We start from the raw sequence: 17,623 nt of genomic DNA, 5'->3' as shown, positions 1-17,623 counted from the left end.
TGCTTGTTATCGTCGGACTTGTGTGAAAGACTGTGCAACAGCAAGCCCCATATTTCTATGTTGACGTTTCCCATGTTATAGTCTAGCAATGCTTTATAAATATATTTGCATAACATTAATTCCGACACCACATTTCTGCTACATAGCACATATATAGCCTACACTTTTGCACTCGCATGTAAGCCATGATTTTATGTATTCAGATTCAGCTTAAACACTCAGCAGAAGCTGACAGTTATGTAATCTTGCCGGTATAGTGCAAATATGATCAAGAGAAGCTTGCGCTGTCTATTTCCATGCAGGAAAAACAGTCTCTTATCTGTTAACATGAGTGCTGAAATGAAATGCAAGAGACTTCATGAAGCATTAAAGGCAGACTGCATCCTTGAGGTTCCTGGTTTTCAAATTGAAAGCGTGCCTACCCCCGAAGAGGGGTGCCAAAGAACCTAAATGAAGGGGCAGCAATGGAAAATAAACACGAATAAATAAGTTGAAGTGGTTTGGTTATTTCAGGCAATCTTGAGGCTGAAATCGATTTTTTGCTCATACAGTGAAAGAAAGGAAACAGGGTCTGAAGAAATTTTTTTTTTCTTATTCTGCAAATTAACCATTACATCATTTTAACAATTAAAGAAAAGTATGATTAAGAGTGATTAATGTAACACGAATCAGCGATTGATTACCTTAGAGAAAGAAATCAAGAAGAAATTACAAAAATAAAAATGTTAAGAAACTGTTCTCCTTCTGAAATGTACATGGGAGCACTGTACATGTAGACAATAATATTGTCGACGTGATACTAACATTATTAGCGTGTTTATCTAATATGCAGATCTCGTCTGAAGTGATCATTCTAACTTAAAACGTGCATTTTCGCAGACTGGATTTGATGCTCTACTGCCAAAGTTAGTTAAAATGTTAGTTTTTTTTCTGAGCTGTGATCTCAGCCAAGGTCACAGACTTTAAAGACGTCTGACTTCAGCTTTAATGAATGAACAACCTTCATTCAGACTCATGGGCTGCCATTAGGCAGCCTCTAAGATGATTTTTAAATCACTCTGTTGGAGAAAGTCTGTAGTCATAAAAGTCCAATTTGAAACCGCACTCCTTTTGAACTTAAGCTTCTCCTCAGTCTGCCACAACTTGTGTTAGCCTTTGGATGTGTTGTAAACAGCAGTTAGTTGCTCTTTGATGCATTATGGAGCAACCAGTGTTTGTGTAATGTGACTCCTTAAGTCCACAAAGTGAGCACTCCAGTCTCCGAAGGCCTTTGTGAAGCAATCAAAACAGTCCTGAAGCAATAATTGTAATGAGCAGTTAAACACCCACTGATCTGTCTTGGCCTTTGTGTCACAGTTGCAATTACCCACAGAAGACCTTTTTTTTGTGTGCGTGTGGCCTATGTGTGACTGTCGGGGGGACCAAACGACAAAAACAAGATGCCCAGACAAAACTACAGAGAGAGACTTAGACAGAGACGGAACGAAGGAGTCAGAGGATCTGCCGTTTGATGTGTGGGAAGTGTCACACACGATAAGGGATCCGTGAAATAGGTGATTTCACAGTGTCCCTGTGAAGCCATGATGAATAATAAAGTGTCGGTGCTGGAGGTGGAAGGCAGGGGAGAAGATGGGAAGACTGGCCCGGAACAACAGGGTAAAGGTGGAGGGTACAAACTTTGGAGCTGGAAGTGACAGGGAGGTCGGGATAGGGCTGCATGGGAAGCAATTGAATGAACGTAATGGGAACTGACTGGAGGAGAGAAAGAAGGTGGACATGAGTTGCCTGTTTGCAAAAGCTCTGGTGCAGTCTTTTAAAAAGGCAAGTCATGTATCCTGCACTGCTTTGATGATTTATCTCACAGCAGTGCATATTTTGATGCGGTTGCCAGCTAGGAACCACTATTAAGGAGTAGAAATGAATTTGAAAAAGAAAAGTCAATTCCCAGAATGACTGAGGAACCCCTCCTTCTCCCCATTTACTTTCTCTATGGGCCTGATTTACTAAGTCCCTGTGTACACCATGCTAAATTGCACGCTCATGCTAATAAATCACACTTTCATTCTGTGTGTTTGGTGAGTGATCAATTAGGAATAACATCATGAGTGGCATCTTGTGTAAAGAGGGTTTTTAATACATTGAAATCATTTGGTGGAAACTATTATTCCTGTTGTTTGAGAAAGTTATCGAACATAGCAAAGCATGACAGCAAGCTGTAGTAAATAGTGCTTCTGCACATGTGCGAGTCGGTGTACAATAACGAACAATGTGTCATGACTCCCAGTTCATATTCTCCTGGGACTCCGGAGGTATGTTGTTGAGAGTCACCATAATAGCAATCCAACTTCGTCCAACTTCATCGTCTATCCATACGAATGTCCGCGTACTCACCATTAGTAATGTGCATGTGTGTTTTCATTACAAAACCACTGAGCACCTACACAATTTTCAGTCTTTCTGCCGATTATGTGTAAACGGACATCGTTTTCAAAAACGATGCCGTGGAAACGCAAAACATTTCTGAAACTAAAACGCAAAAACAATGTGTACATCATGGTATGCACGGGGCCTTAGTATAGTCTGTTTAAACATGAATATACTGTGACAGTTGTGCCTGAGTGTGTGTTTGTTTCCAGGTTATCGCTTCTTGTTCACAGTGTAGGGACACTGGGTGGTAACCACCCTCCCTTTGTTTTTACTTTTGCTGGTTATTCATCACACGAATCGTGATGCATTACCTTGCGGGTGGTGGGGAACAAAATAAATGCACTGCCTGGCACGGTGGCCATGCGTCTTCCTCTTGCTCTGGGCATAGGTATAATATAACAGCAGAGGGGGTAGCCAGGTAGCGTAGCTGCACTGAAACTGGAATGAATTGAAGCAGAGATGGAAAAGGATTGTGTAAGAGTGATGACACATGGATCAGAGCAGAGGCGATATGGGGAGATGGAGCTGGCAAGGATAAAGCTTCTGCAGGTTGTGGGTGGCACAAGATCATTCACATAGCCTTGACTCATGTACTGAAGGTGTCTTCTATCTTAAGAAGTATAGATTTTTTTTTTCTAATTCACCATAGATCAAAACAACATTACCCAAAAATGTTATCTTCATATCCAGGCTTGTCGGTTTGTAAGTTGTTTATCTTTTGATCTTTAACAAATAGGTGTTCCAAAATTGATTAAAAGTATATTTTCACATCAGATTACCTCATTTTCTTTTCATGTAGTGCGGTGTCAAATATCTGAGAAGTCATGCTGCGCTTCAGGGCATTTACAAATTCAGCAACCAAGTTGTTTGTGCCGCTTTGTGTCTCGAGCGTGTAACACAGCACAATTACCAACCACAAATTATTGCCAAATGTGGAATATGAGGTGTCATTATAGGAAACACATGAATATGTGGAATCAAAAAAAAATTTAAATTCCTTTCAATGTCTATAATAAAATGTATAATTATTTCACAGAAGTGAAGATTTCACAGGAAATCTCATCATTACATGCTTGTATGTCGAGAGATTTTACGAAATGGCGACGTAATTACCTGCCTCTGATTGGCTTGAAATTACTGTTACAGATTAATTCCCCTTCATGCTGAAATAACACTGGTTTTGTGGTGTGACACATGATTCTTTAAGCGCTTTATCAGATTGCCACTCAGGTTCAAAAGCCACTTCAATGGCTAAAAAGCGTTGCAAAGTTAAACAGCAATCCAAACACACTGGAAAACAACAAATAGAAACTGCTGTTAGATTATCTTTACTGAGAGACGATACAGAGACGATTCGAAATCTGTCATCATTATCAACCAGACACCAATCAGCATAGGGTCATTCTTAATTTGGAGGCTTTCTGTCCTCCATACTGTGTAATTAATTCAAAATTGTATTCATTTTCCTTTAGTTTATCTTGGTTTCTATACAGTTACAGTTTTTCATTCTTTGAACAGTGGCGAGACATTAGAGGAACGTTCTCGGCTCTTTGTTGAAGGAATCAGGTTGTTGCTACCACCTTTGACACGAAGTTGCCGCGCATTTTCTGTATTTTTCCACAGAGTTCGTGGCTTGTGGAGTGCATGACAATGGTTGATATTGTCGAATCAGTTGCTCTCCCGCTGACTGAATTCATCAAGAGAACGTCGAGACATCAAGACAGCAGGCAGCTGAAGGGTTAAGTTGCAATTAAAACAGACGAGAGCACCTTTGGTACTTTACAGCCTTAATAAAGGCGTCTCTCTGCCTCTCTTTCATTCTGCCTCACCATCTATCTTTCTGTCATTCTCCGAGGGTAGTTATAGGATAATAAAGCCGATAGTTGAGGGTCTGTATTGATTGTGGTGATGGTGCGGACAGATAGCGGTCTGCTGGGCTTATGTTCAGCACTGCGATAATGTTGCTCTTATCGGAGGCCAGTCTTGTTCCACTAAAGCAGCGCTCCCATGCACTGAACAGCGACTCCAACCGCCCGTAAGCTCTCCTGTAATATTTCTCGCAATATTTAATAGAAACAAAATGGAGACAGAGCAAAAGTAAGTTCATTGGTGTTCAATGTTGGCAAACTGTCGGTGCTCATTAGCAGATCTAACACGCACAGGAAGTGTTTAAACCACAAACTGTGATTACACCGTCTACTGTGTTGCTATAATAAAAGTGTTGCTGGGACCCTGTCTGCACTCCGTCAACATGTCTCCCCCACCTCATGGTTTATCCATCACGTTTCCCCTCATCGTGTTCGTCGGTCCCACCAGCTTGTCTTGTGCTTTCTCGACTCTCTGCGTCACCCTCCTATCACCTCGTGTTCTCAGTCTCAGCCGCTGCTTCTAAAATCTCTTTTTCATGGCTGCTTTGGGTGAAGACAAGGTGTTTTGTGTGTCTGAGCTGTTCGGTGTTTGGATAAAAAGGAACGGTGAGCGCTCGAAGGCAAGAGTCCATAACTAATTCATCTGCGCATCCTCCATGATCAAAGCGATATAAACTTCATCAACCATGGAAATGAGGTTCCAGGGGAAGTAAACATCGGCACTTTGACACATACAATCACAGGTTCGTGTCAACAGGGCTTCATTTTTTGACGGTGGTCAGTAGAAATATATGTGTCAGTGTCAGTTCGAGTCCAAGCTGGTCTTTCTGTGTAGAGTTTGCATGTTCTTGCGAATTTGTAATTGGTTATTGTAAATTTAGGAAGGACAGTGTGAAACAACTAGTCCTTGTCATACATTTTAGTCTTGAAGTTGCTCTTTTTCTAAAAGATTGATGAACCCTGCATTCGGACGATCAGTGTCATGAAGTTTCTGTTACCAATCGACTCAATATTTATTCAAATGACATTTTACAGGCACTGCCACATAGGAAACCTTAAAAGGAATGGATCGGTATTAAATCCCTAATGTGGTAATATATTATCACTTTATGTCATAAAATATTATCACGCTATTAAAAAGATATTGGATGCTATAATGTGAAAAGTTTCAAATTGTATTTAAAAAGTTAATCGTGACATAAAATAGAATTTGGTAGTAGTACAGAGAGACACAATTACACACTCAGTCGCATTCATACCATAGCATTTCATTGTATATTTGACAATAACGGAGACAAACAAACAAAACATAAAACAGATCTATGCATTTACAATATTCTGTAATCTTGACATGTATCTCTAAATGTCAAAGAATAAACTATAATTTTGATATAACAAAGCTTCAGACTTGATGTGATATTAATTGGTTTTTGTTTTGCATGCCAGCAACAAACTGCTTTTCTTCATGTTTTCAAAGTAATTTCAACATAACGAACATAATTAAGCAATCGTCTCACAACATGATTAAAACATGAAGTAGACACAAATTACTAACACGCTTATTTACCTAGCATGTAAATGAATAGTTAATTGGTAATTTACAAGAAAATCTAACATTTGTTACAGTGAAAACGATGTGAAAGGTCATTTCATGAAGAATGATCGCTGTGCTTTTTGTCTGTTCTTGACTTGATTAAACAATAATTGTTAATTAGGAAGTGGAATTGTCTTCACTTGTACATTTCACTTTCTAATTTATTTAACCTAAGTGGGAACAAGTGAATTATTTACCAGACAAAGCTTCAGGTCAGGTCAATGGAGCTATAACCTGCTGTCTTGTTTTAAATTCTCATGTCCGATGTCACGTATAGTTTATTTTTTACAGAAATAATAAGCTTCATTGCAAATCTTTACTATCTTTATTCTTTCACATGGCAACATCTATTCAGAACTGTTAATTAAATATAACACAGGGTGAAAATCTATTTTGAGGGGATTTAAAGTTTAATTTTTGGTGTTTTGTTACCCGTTAAGCTGCTGGGAAAAGAAGCCCCCTCTCTCAGCAGTGAATCCAGGTCCCTTTGTATCATTTAAGCATTGCGTGCGTGCGTGTGTATGTGTGTGCGCGCGTGATTCGGTCTCTGGTTTCAGGCTTTTAAGATGTTGCAGATAACACTTCTGTGCAACCATCCACTCAGGATACAGTTACTGTGTTTGTAGCAATGATTTATTCTCTGTGGACTTCTGCTGAGCCCATTGAAACCTAAACGGTCTTTAGCATTTGCAGAAGGTGCACATACGTACACACATATACGCACACTCAAAACTTCCACGCGCTATCAGGATGTGGCCTGAGGGAGCATTTTGCCTGGTTAAAAGCTCTTTATGTGTCTGAGACTCTCCAACTGTTCTTCTGGGAGTTGGACCCATGGTTCAGGTTACAACAAGATGCCTCTTTGATTGAAGCAAATGGACACAATTGGGCTCACTTGACTTGGAAACTCGATAAATAACCAAGTAAAAAAACACAATGAAAATAGAATGGATGCAAATATCCGAAACGTATACAATTTAGCATGTGCTTGGAATTTGTAGCAATGTTACCTTTTTTTATTTATTTTACAGTTTGTGTCGTCTGCTCGCTGCCTAATTTGATGCACTCGAAGCTCAAAGCTCGCTGTGAAGAGTCGTGGGGTTGACTCTTCACGGACTCCTCTCGCAGCATCTGCTCGATCGCGAGATATAAAGGGATATTTTAATTAGACACCGGTGCACCTTGTTGCCAGATTGCAAAAATGTTTTCTGGGGGGGGGGGGGGTTTCGAGGCTGAACTCCTTTCGGAGCTGAAAATAATCGCAGCAGTTGAGTTTTGAGTGCGATCGACCGAGCCAAACGAGCACAGAGGAACCTGGAACCTCAACAAGGAACTCTGGGGGAATAAAAATTAGCAAAACATTGACAAATCCCTTTTTATTTTATTTTTTTCATTCTTCAGTTTAACAGTAGGAAAACGTGACGTGAATTACTGTCTGGAATCTAATGTGGAAAAGAATGCTCCTCCCATATCTGTCATGACTGTTATTTTGGATCACTTTCATCATAATTATTTGATGTTTAATTTGCAGTCACATTTTTTTATCACTTACGACAGTCACAGCAAGCATTACAATCAGCCCTGCATGTAAACATCAAACGATGAGGTGTCATCAAAAGTAAAGCATGTCTTATGGATGAGGCTGATGATGATGATGATGGCACCCAGCAGATTTTACAACATTGACACTATTTTTGTGTTTAATCACCGTTTACTGCGGTGTCATGTTCATGTTGTTTAATTTGGGTGCTTTTAAAGCGATGCGGTGGGTTGCAGCTTATTAACCGGCTGGATTTTTTTTAACGATACAAAACAAGCTGATATTACGACTTTAAACTCTATTTTATTTTGTCTTCGTGTGTGTGCGTGTGTGTAGCTCCTTCCCCAGTGAGTGTGGTGAGGAAAGGTCGCACGGGGAAAAGCAGTATCGCCCTCTCTTGGGCGGAGCCTGATCGCCCGAACGGGATCATCCTCGAGTATGAGATCAAGTACTTTGAAAAGGTAAAAAAAAAAAAAAAACTAAACGCATACAATAAATATAAATGGATCATTTTTTTTTTCAGTTCCTTGTCTCCTGGTTTGTCGGCCTGTGATTTCTCACACCCACAGCTCATAATATACAAATGTTGCTGAGCCTGTCACACAGGTATTGATTCTCAAAGCATTCTCACAGGAGTGAAGGTGTATTTCATATACTCGTTACCTCATACATCGATAACTCTCTATTGCATTCACACATAATTTCACTGACTGTGTGATTTTGAGGTTTATGGTTTGTCTCTTGGGGAACTTGTTTAAGTTTCAACAAAACACAGCATCAGGCCTTTTTACAAAGTTTGTGAAATGTGACTCAAGAGTGTTTTTGTTTTTTTTCTTCTGTTGTGGCTTATCGATGCACCTGAATGTCATATCATCATATATAAGCAGAATTCCTCTGACGACGCAGACAAAACATGTATTCTGCTGAGAGCCACAGTGACACTGAGTTTTTAATCTAAACGTTTTAGTCATTAGGAAAAAATCTCAAGCCAAACTGTCAGACCGGAGAAGCAGGAGGGTTTAGAATCTCTTCCAAACTTTTCCAAATTGAAAGGAAGCGTCACAGGAACCGTACAAGAAAAGGAGGACAATGAAAGAAAGCTATGTAGGAGTTAGAATAGAATGGAATAGTTATAGTTTATGTTCACATGTTTGTCACCATAAACTAGTTGTTGTAAAACGTTTGATGTTGTCAGATAAGCTATTTTAACATCCCAGAAATATGTCAAACTACCATGAGCCAATTCTTGTCCTGGAAAAGCAGACTTTTACCTTAAATGACTCATCCAATGATTTATTGGGGTATAGCTCCAATTTAGCCAAGTTCAGACAACCTCACTTTCCATCACATTTGCATCGAAGCCTTTGAAACCAGGACTTCTGAAAAAAAAAAAAAAAAAAACCTCAAAGTGACTCTAACCTGAAATCGCAGCCGAGCTCATTTTCCTCTTTTTTTAAAAGTTGGACTTGAACAAAGCCAGCAATTTGATGCTTCTATTCAGATCATTGTTCCCGTGCCCTTCCTCTTTTCTCTCCGTCGTCCTCTGATGTCTTCTTTTCCAGGAAGGTCAGAATAAAGGTACGCAGGAGAGCGGAGCAGGGTTTGTGGTCAGTGGTTTAGCTAATGGCTTCAGGCTAATGGAGGCAGCGTTGAGCTGTGTTTAAACCCGATTCGGTTACAGTTTGGAAAAGTGATCCTCGGGCACTCGCATTTAGACACACTGATCTTTAGACAGGTAGCTTCATCAAGGAAATGTTGGGCGTCACGATGGCTCATAATGAAGGCGGGGGTACAAAGTTTGACTGAATAAAGTTCCGCTAAACTTTATGCATGAAATGTATGGATGAATCACAGTAAAATGTTTTTTGTTTTTATTTTGTTCACTAAAGGAGCAAGACTCCAGTTACACCATCATAAAATCCAAGGATACTGAGATGGAGGTGGAAGGCCTGAAACCTTCATCTGTCTACATTTTCCAGGTGAAAGACATGGCGATGACATAGTAGCCAGCTCATTATTATGAATACATGTAAGCTGGAGCTTGTGTGAGTTAGCACGATCCTAATTGTAGTAGTTTTATTTATTAGAGTATATTGTGCTATTGTGGTAGAGGGTAATCCTATATTGTCTTCTGCGAACAATGGGCTTACATCATTAACCCATTTCTTTGGATCACTATATTTAACCTAAATGTCTAGAAAAACCTACACAACCTATATTCCTGCGACCACAACAAAGCATTCTGGTCAGTTCATAACAAATAAACAAATAGGTGTGAAAGTGTGGTTAATATTTGAGATAATTTGGGTTTTAACGTGTTCCAGGTACGAGCCCGGACGTCGGCGGGCTACGGCGCATTTAGCCGACGTTTTGAATTCCAGACCAGCCCGTACTGTGAGTACACCCGGGACACAGAGCAGCAGAATGACAATATAATAAAGTTCAGCTCGTACAGGGCTCCCACCTGCTTCTGTGGAGGCTGTATCAACAACAGATGCCAGGTGTGGCTTTGTGTGTGTGTGTGTGTACTCTGAGTGTCTAATCCCACCTCCCTCTTTTTCCTTGGCAGTGACTGCCACGAGCGAGCGCGCTCAGGCATCCATCGTGGCCGTGGCCATCACGTTGGCTCTGGTCCTCCTGGCCGTGGTCGCCGGATTCCTCCTCAGCGGACGGTAAGGAGTAAGAATACACCTAAGAAAACAAAATATGCACCAAGAAGAGAGTGCAGATCATAGTATGTTTGAAGGTGTGTGTGTGTGTGTTTGTGTACGTCCTGTTAGTACACAGGTGGCCATGGTATCAGAAGTACAGCAAATCATAGCAGCCGTGCTTAGAAGTGAAAAGACGAGTATGGCACTGTGGCAGCAGGAGACGAAACAAAATGACTTAATGTGCTCGCTGCTGATTGGAATTATTAATTCAAATCCATCAACAGTGAAATGTCACTGTGTGAGTAGAATACTGATTGTGTTTTATTATTTGGATTGTGATTCCAGTGTTCATACATTGTATGTTTTTGCTGAATTCTGTGTGAGAGTAATGTTCGAAGAGGACACACTTGTGTGGTTTGAAGACTTAAACACTTTATTTATATATATATACTCTGGAACTTAAAGAACAGTGTACAGCGCACTCGCCTCACATTCTTGCCAAGATTAATCAATGATGTACTGTTTGTGTTTTCTGAAAAAAGGCTGCTCACATTTCCAAATAGCTGTTATCATTAATGTAAATCACACTGTACATCATGGACATGTGTGTATACATGATTGACCTTAATCAGATTAGATCCTTTTATCCTCCTCTGACCTCTGAGCAACATAAAACATCAAATCTCATTTCTGCACCCTGTATATCTGTGTTACAGAGCAGCTTTATGAGATTAGACACATACTGTAGCTTGATGACAGGGCTCTGCAACATTTATGATTTAAGTCGTTTCTTTTCTTTCCACCATGTAACATCAAATATAATTTGTCTATGAATGCGAAAAGAAGAACAATTCACATCCTGAAATAACTTAAGTTGCATTTGTGATGTTTTATAACGACACTTCCATGATTAGACATTTTTTTGTATTTTAGCTGTTTCTATTGTGGTAGCCATTTCATTCATTTTAGTTGTTTTAGACATTTCAGCAGTTTTAGATTACATACATTTTGGAGATTTTTGCCTTTTTAGCCATTTCTAGCAAATTTAGCCGTTTCATTCATTTTATTTTTTAATGTTACTTTTTCTAGTATTTATCTGTTTTAACAATTTTAGCTGGTTTATCCATGTTAGTGGTTTGTGCAATATTTCCATCTTATTTTATCTTTCCTTAGACATTTTGGTGTGTGGTTTTAACTGTTATTAAGCGTTCTATGTTTCTGTTGCTTTTCTCTACTTTTCAAATACACAAAATTGGAAATTATGTTCCTATTGTAATCTGAGAATCTGTCACATATGTTGTTTTGAACTGCTCGACATGAATCTTTCATATAAATAGTGAAAAAATAAGTTGCAGACACTCTGGTAAGACCTTTGCAATAGGTTACTATACTAGGTAGATTTTTTTTAACGTAGAATTTCATGGTTATTTTTGTCAGGTAAATCATCTTTTTCCACGTTAGTTTAACAACATGACTTTTGGTTCAGGTTATACACTTGTGTTAATGGAGATTTGTTTGCCTTCAGACATATTTAACCTTCACTTAACCTCATCTTGTCGTTTGTGTAGCTATTTTGTTTTCCAATGGGGACACAGAGGTAGTAGTTGCAACCAAAATCCTATTTTTATATCCTTTTTTTTTTTTTACCTTTATTGCTTGAAGCCTTTCATTTTTCTGTGAAATGTGTTTGATCTTAGCCCAATTTTATCTTCATTAACTCTCTTACATATACCCTGTCACAGCTGACAGGATTTGGCTTGCATACTTCTTGTAACGCTGGTACTGATTATAACGTGTAGCAAATTGAAACTTGCAGAAAGTGAATAAACATACCTTTGCATGATGGGTTCACTGTTGTGTAACTGCCAGATCTTAAAAGTTGAATTCATCTCTGAATTGAAACTTGCAGAAAGTGAATAAACATACCTTTGCATGATGGGTTCACTGTTGTGTAACTGCCAGATCTTAAAAGTTGAATTCATCTCTGAAAACAGGCAGAATCACTCCCTCGTTGCCCCTTTATGACCATTTTAGAGCCATAAATTTGGAATAAATGCAACCAATCAAGTTACGAAAAGCAAATGCATCCTATATTTGTCAAAACATGCCATTAAGTTTGAGTTTACAAATCTGAGAGCATCTTTAAACCACATTTTCAGACGCTTCTATTGATCTTTTCATGTATTCCTGCAAGGGATTCCTCACCAGTCTGTCCACATATCATTTTCAAGTCATACATCAATATTTTTACTAGCAGCTACTAGTGTATCTGACTTGTTATTTTAATTTATGATTATGAAGAAACCTGAGTGATTTTGTGTACTTTTATTGTTATTACATAGCATTGCTTAAAAGTGAAGGGTACGATTGTACACCTATGTACAAGGTGCAGATAAAATAAGACTATGGTTCTTGTTGCACAGTTTTTTACAGTTTAGTAATTGTGAAAATTGCAATATTGTCTTGTTTTGCAGAATAATTTAATCAAATTTGAATGCCATGACAAAGACAGGGTGGGTTTAGCTTCTAACAGGCGTGCTATATTTGTGGACTGCAGATGTTCAAGGTTTAAGAGCAAAGATCTTGAGGTGATTCTGGATTTAGAGGAACTGAGAGGAGATTCGAGGATGGCTCAGGGTGTGCGTGCGTGCGTGTGGGCGTTTGGGGGAGGGGGGATGGAGAAATGCCAAATTTTCCAGTGATGGATTTAGGGCACGAGCACCACAACGCCCCCACCACCCCCGCTCTGACCACTGCACGCCTCCCCCACCCCCTCAAATTCTCCAGACTTCACATAGACACACATGTGCACTCATTGGCACATATGCGTTTTATGTATGCACGCATGTATGCATGACTTAACAGAGCATCAAGTTAGAGAGCACCGAGTGAACACCCCCCCCTTCTCCCCCCTGACTCAACAGATCCGACAAACTGAGCCCCCTCCGGACACAAACACAGACAGACAGACACTCCTCCCACTGAATGTCCGGCCGCCTGTTACAAACCCTTCCAGCCAAACTGGTAGACTTTGGACGTGATGTTTCTGTGCCTGATTTCTACGTTTTTATTCATTTGTCCAGAGCTAAATCGTGCTCGGTCAAGTCTCAATTTCTCTAATGCAATCAACAAAATTAGGTAATTCATCTCCCTATTGTTGTCATTTCAGAATCTGTTTGTGTTTGACCAGTGTGTGTGTGTGTGTGTGTGTGTGTGTGTGTGTGTGTGTGTGTGTGTGTGTGTGTGTGTGTGTGTGTGTGTGTGTGTGTGTGTGTGTGTGTGTGTGTGTGTGCAGGATCCAGTTTAAAATCAAACCTCCTCTTTGTTCTGGTTTATCAGCGATTATCTCTGATGCCATTTGTCTAAATATTGACCGGGAGGAGCTCTTTGATCACAAACATACACTCACACATCCCCACAACAAACACATTATCCAAGATTTTGTCAATCACGGCTCTGGAAGCACAAATAGATATGATGTGGACACAGATAAAAGCCGTTCTGTGAAACGCGATTACAATCTTTGTATTGGATATGCCCTCTGCTGAAAAGCGCTGGACCCGTTTCTCTTCCGCCAAAAGCCAGCGTTGATTTGTGGAGAAGGGAGAGGACATGATGTGAAAACTGCAGGGCTTTGCTCGCATCCAAAAGGCTGGAAGTTTACAATGTTTGAGCAGTATTTCTGAACCTCTTGAAGTGTATATATGAGCAGATTCTATGTGGAAATAGTACAGTTGGTGTAATTGGATTTGAGGGTGATTGAGTCCCCCTGCTGGCCGGGGTCATCATGGCTTTTTCTCTCAATCTGTCGGTCTTGATAAAAAAGACTAAGTGTTCTTGTAAAAGTAATCAGCATCAATCCAAACAAAAATAAGCAAGTCAGCCATCATAAAAGTAGTTTGTACGGCCATCCCTCTGCCAAAAACCAATCAGGCACCTTCCACATCTGCACACACTTCTAGGGTTTTCTTGCTTTGGCAGGAGGCCAATAGTGAGGTAATGTTTTGTGGTCTTGTCTCGAAGCAAATATCATCAGTGGTGAGGAGAGTTTGCATGCTCTCCCTGTGCGTGCATGGGTTACCGCCACTCCAAAAGCCTTTGTATGAGGCCAAGTGGTGTCTTATAGGTGTGAATGAGTGTGGCCTGTTCAGATCTCAGATGGACGTCATAGTTCGGATGGAAGTTCAAAACACAACCAAGGCTGGATTTGGGTTATAACACTTTGAATTCGAGATTGTTGGACCACATACATGTGGTCCAACAATCTTGGACCACATGATCAATGTGTAACTGCTGAATAACTGTGTAATATAGGACCTTTAAGTTTTAATGTTTTCTCTGATTCAGTAATCTTTGCAGTATTTCTGTTCGGGGAGTGAACACTGTCTGCAGGTGGTGATGGTGTCGCATGCTCCCGTTGGCCAGCAGATACATTTTAAGTCACTTCATCTTTACTTATGTTTCAATATTCCTCCTATGTTACAACAGGAAACACATTTTTTTGCCACTACATCCCAAAATAATCTACTTTATTATCCAAAAAATGTCCATCAGACAGACTCTGTGAGGCTTTTAGTCCAGTATGAATAGCCACGCTTGCCAGGTCTTCACCTCTTAAACACTTTGCCTCCTTTCTCACGCCAGCCGTGGTCTTAAGCCACCCTGAGGCCTGTGGTTCTTATTTTCACCGCTGCACAAGTCACTGTCACCTCGATCTGGATGCTGACGTCAGCATTTCAGCGTATGGAAAAACCTCTGACCTCCTACTTAACCTTATCTTCCTGCTGATGTTACGAACTGCAAGCACAAACACATAAAGGGACAAGGTGAAGTCTCCATGATATCAAGCTTTCAATTTGTTAATAGCTGTGCTGAACTGAGGTATCGCTGGAAAATTTGTCTAATTGCCACTGGTCTTCATTGGTCCCACTTTATAACAGAGTTAAGTGCTAAATTGATTGCATTACATGGGAGTAAAAGTCAATTGTTGCTGATTTCTGTTCCCCCTCTGTGTATATCAGTGAGATAAGTGTTGTACCGATTCAATAAAGGTCAGTCAGTACTCTAACATGTGCATTGTTGGAGTATAATGTATGGTGTATTCAAAGACTAACACCAAGGTGCTTCTGTCTCTGTTCTTTTTGCCTCAGACGGTGCGGCTACAGCAAAGCAAAACAGGATCCTGAAGAGGAAAAGATGCATTTTCACAATGGACACAGTAAGTCTGTTTGTGTGTGCCTTTGTGTTTGAGCTTCCTTTATCCTGGTGGGAATCAGAGTCTCATCTCTAGTAACCCAATGACTCAGGTCAGGGTGGGAATTACTTCATTTCTTTGGTGAAGGTTCATGTTATGTAACTTGAGTTTAGAGTAAGTCTGCAGAAAATGAATGTAAGTCAGTGTATTGTCCCCGTTATACGTGGAAACGTGTGTGTGTGTGTGTGTGTGTGTGTGTGTGTGTGTGTGTGGAAGGGTTCATGTGAGTTCACCGACAGTTGCCGCTGCATCCACAGTAGAGAGTTCAGACAGCGGTCATCTTTCTGCGAATTTGCTCATCTCCGTAGGCCTGTGTATGTGTACTACCAGTACGTCAACACCGGGCGCTTTTCTTCGAACTGCACAGCTCCAAACCTGCCCCATGGCCGCCTTGTTAACAAGAGCACGCTTAAAGCTCTGGCAATTTATAGGCTGTGACAGCTTAATATATTTGTCCTCAGTTTTGGCATTGTAGCCTGCTGTCCATCTGTTGGATTCAGAGCCAACTGTGACGGGTACATCAGCTCCAGAGAAGCATGGAGAAAGAGGAAAAAAATAAACCACACAGCCAATATGTGTGGGATACTGTCATATTGACTCAAGCCATGAAAGAAAACATATAAAATCAATGTGCGGCAGTCATCATGCACACAAAGATGTTTTCTTCCCAGATTAAAGACATTATTTGCTGCGATTAGTTTTCAGATGCTGTATATTATATTATCGGCACATATGTAATAAATCTGCAGCTGAGAAGACTTGCAGATGCGATTAAACTGAAGGAAAAACACTGAAGGGTTCGTAAACTAGAGCACTTTCAGAACATTCACTGCCGAGGGGCCCAAACTGATAAGAAAACTCCCCCATTCCCCATATCTGTCATTTTCTGCTACATTCACTGTCACTATTATGATGGAGCGAGCAGTACTGTGTGTGGCAGTAAATAAAAGGTGATTGTGCATGTAAGAGGGTGTTTTGGTGTGGCTGTGTTTATGAGTTGCTGATGCAGACCAGGGATGAGTTATCTCTGTTGTGTGCAGTCAGAGCAAACGCACTAAACCACACCGCGATTTAGAAAATGACAATGAAATAATTATCAACGATAATGTGGAGACATATAGTCACCACTCATCATATTGCAATCGTCTTAATGGAAATTCCCAATCATAATGGCACCAATTAGGATCCTGGCAACCACATTGGGGGAACGATGTAGCAACGATCGCAGCATCTCCTGGAGGAGACAATGCAACACATTTTGACATTTTAATGTATGTAAGCACGGCTCTGTGGAAACAGGCTTGGCTCGATATATATATATTATATATACTATATTTTGTCATTGGCTTCAGTAAATGAATACTTAGATATTTATATTTTAGGAAAATGATGATGGTAATGTTCGTTAGCTCTGCAGCCAACATAGTGAAGATGTCTAAAGGGACACCGACGTTTATGAAGTACATACATTGAAAATGCAAAGAGCGAAGCATTGCATGAATAACATATATACATTTCCTTTTGACTCCTATCTTTTTATTTCCCTTGTGCTGCCCAATTAAGTAGAATCTTATGTGGCCGGATGACTTTTAAATACCCAGGTCAGATGAACAGCGATAAACCCCAAAGCCATTGAAGTAAAAATAGTGCAAAGCATTTCACTGTATGAATCACTCAGCCTCATTGTAGTATCAAGCATTTTGAATTATATCAACAACAGCTACTCTAACCACATCAGTCGATGGTTACACAGGAATGGGATTTGTCCAAATGATGACACAGTTATTTGTGGTTTAGTGGTGAAATGATTTGTGAAAGTAGTGTTTATCAAGCTGTAAAACGCAAGCATTACACATAAAACAAGTGTTACATTTAAGGTTTTGTTATTGCAGCCCAGCTGTGATTATCTTCGGATTACTTGCTTCCGATTCTCATGATGTTGCTGAAATAAGTGGTATTGATGCCTGCGTGTGTTTCTTCTCTGCAGTAAAGTTCCCAGGCGTGCGTACCTACATCGACCCTCTCACCTATGAAGATCCCAACCAGGCTGTGCATGAATTTGCCCAGGAGATTGACGTCTCATTCATCTCCATTGAACGGATCATTGGTGCTGGTGAGTGTAATCTTTGACCTTGCATGAACATTTATGTGTGCGTGTGCGTGTGCGTGCGTGCGTGCGTGCGTGCGTGCGTGTGCGTGCGTGCGTGCGTGTGTGTACACTTTACTGGTAGCAATTTATAGCTGGATTGGATAAAATAGTAAATTATAGAAGATATTTTTATACAATCT

General features: G+C 40.2%; 1 protein-coding gene across 1 annotated transcript in view; it reads left to right on the top strand.

Moving 5' to 3' along the window:
• epha5 (EPH receptor A5) overlaps positions 1–17,623 on the top strand; it is a gene marked incomplete at both ends in the record, with an annotated part of 78,364 nt that overhangs the window by 44,511 nt on the left and 16,230 nt on the right. The window contains 6 exons of the mRNA XM_080509650.1: positions 7,766–7,890; positions 9,319–9,408; positions 9,754–9,823; positions 9,999–10,101; positions 15,231–15,298; positions 17,322–17,447. Of these exons, the coding sequence (XP_080365776.1) occupies positions 7,766–7,890; positions 9,319–9,408; positions 9,754–9,823; positions 9,999–10,101; positions 15,231–15,298; positions 17,322–17,447 (582 nt within the window). The remainder of the gene's footprint in view (positions 1–7,765; positions 7,891–9,318; positions 9,409–9,753; positions 9,824–9,998; positions 10,102–15,230; positions 15,299–17,321; positions 17,448–17,623) is intronic.

The sequence above is a fragment of the Blennius ocellaris genome (genome assembly GCF_963422515.1).
Source record: "Blennius ocellaris genome assembly, chromosome: 15".
In the NCBI taxonomy this organism is placed as follows: Eukaryota; Metazoa; Chordata; class Actinopteri; order Blenniiformes; family Blenniidae; genus Blennius; species Blennius ocellaris.
The sequence above is the reverse complement of the archived record's forward strand: the minus strand, read 5'-3'. Positions and strand labels throughout refer to the sequence as shown.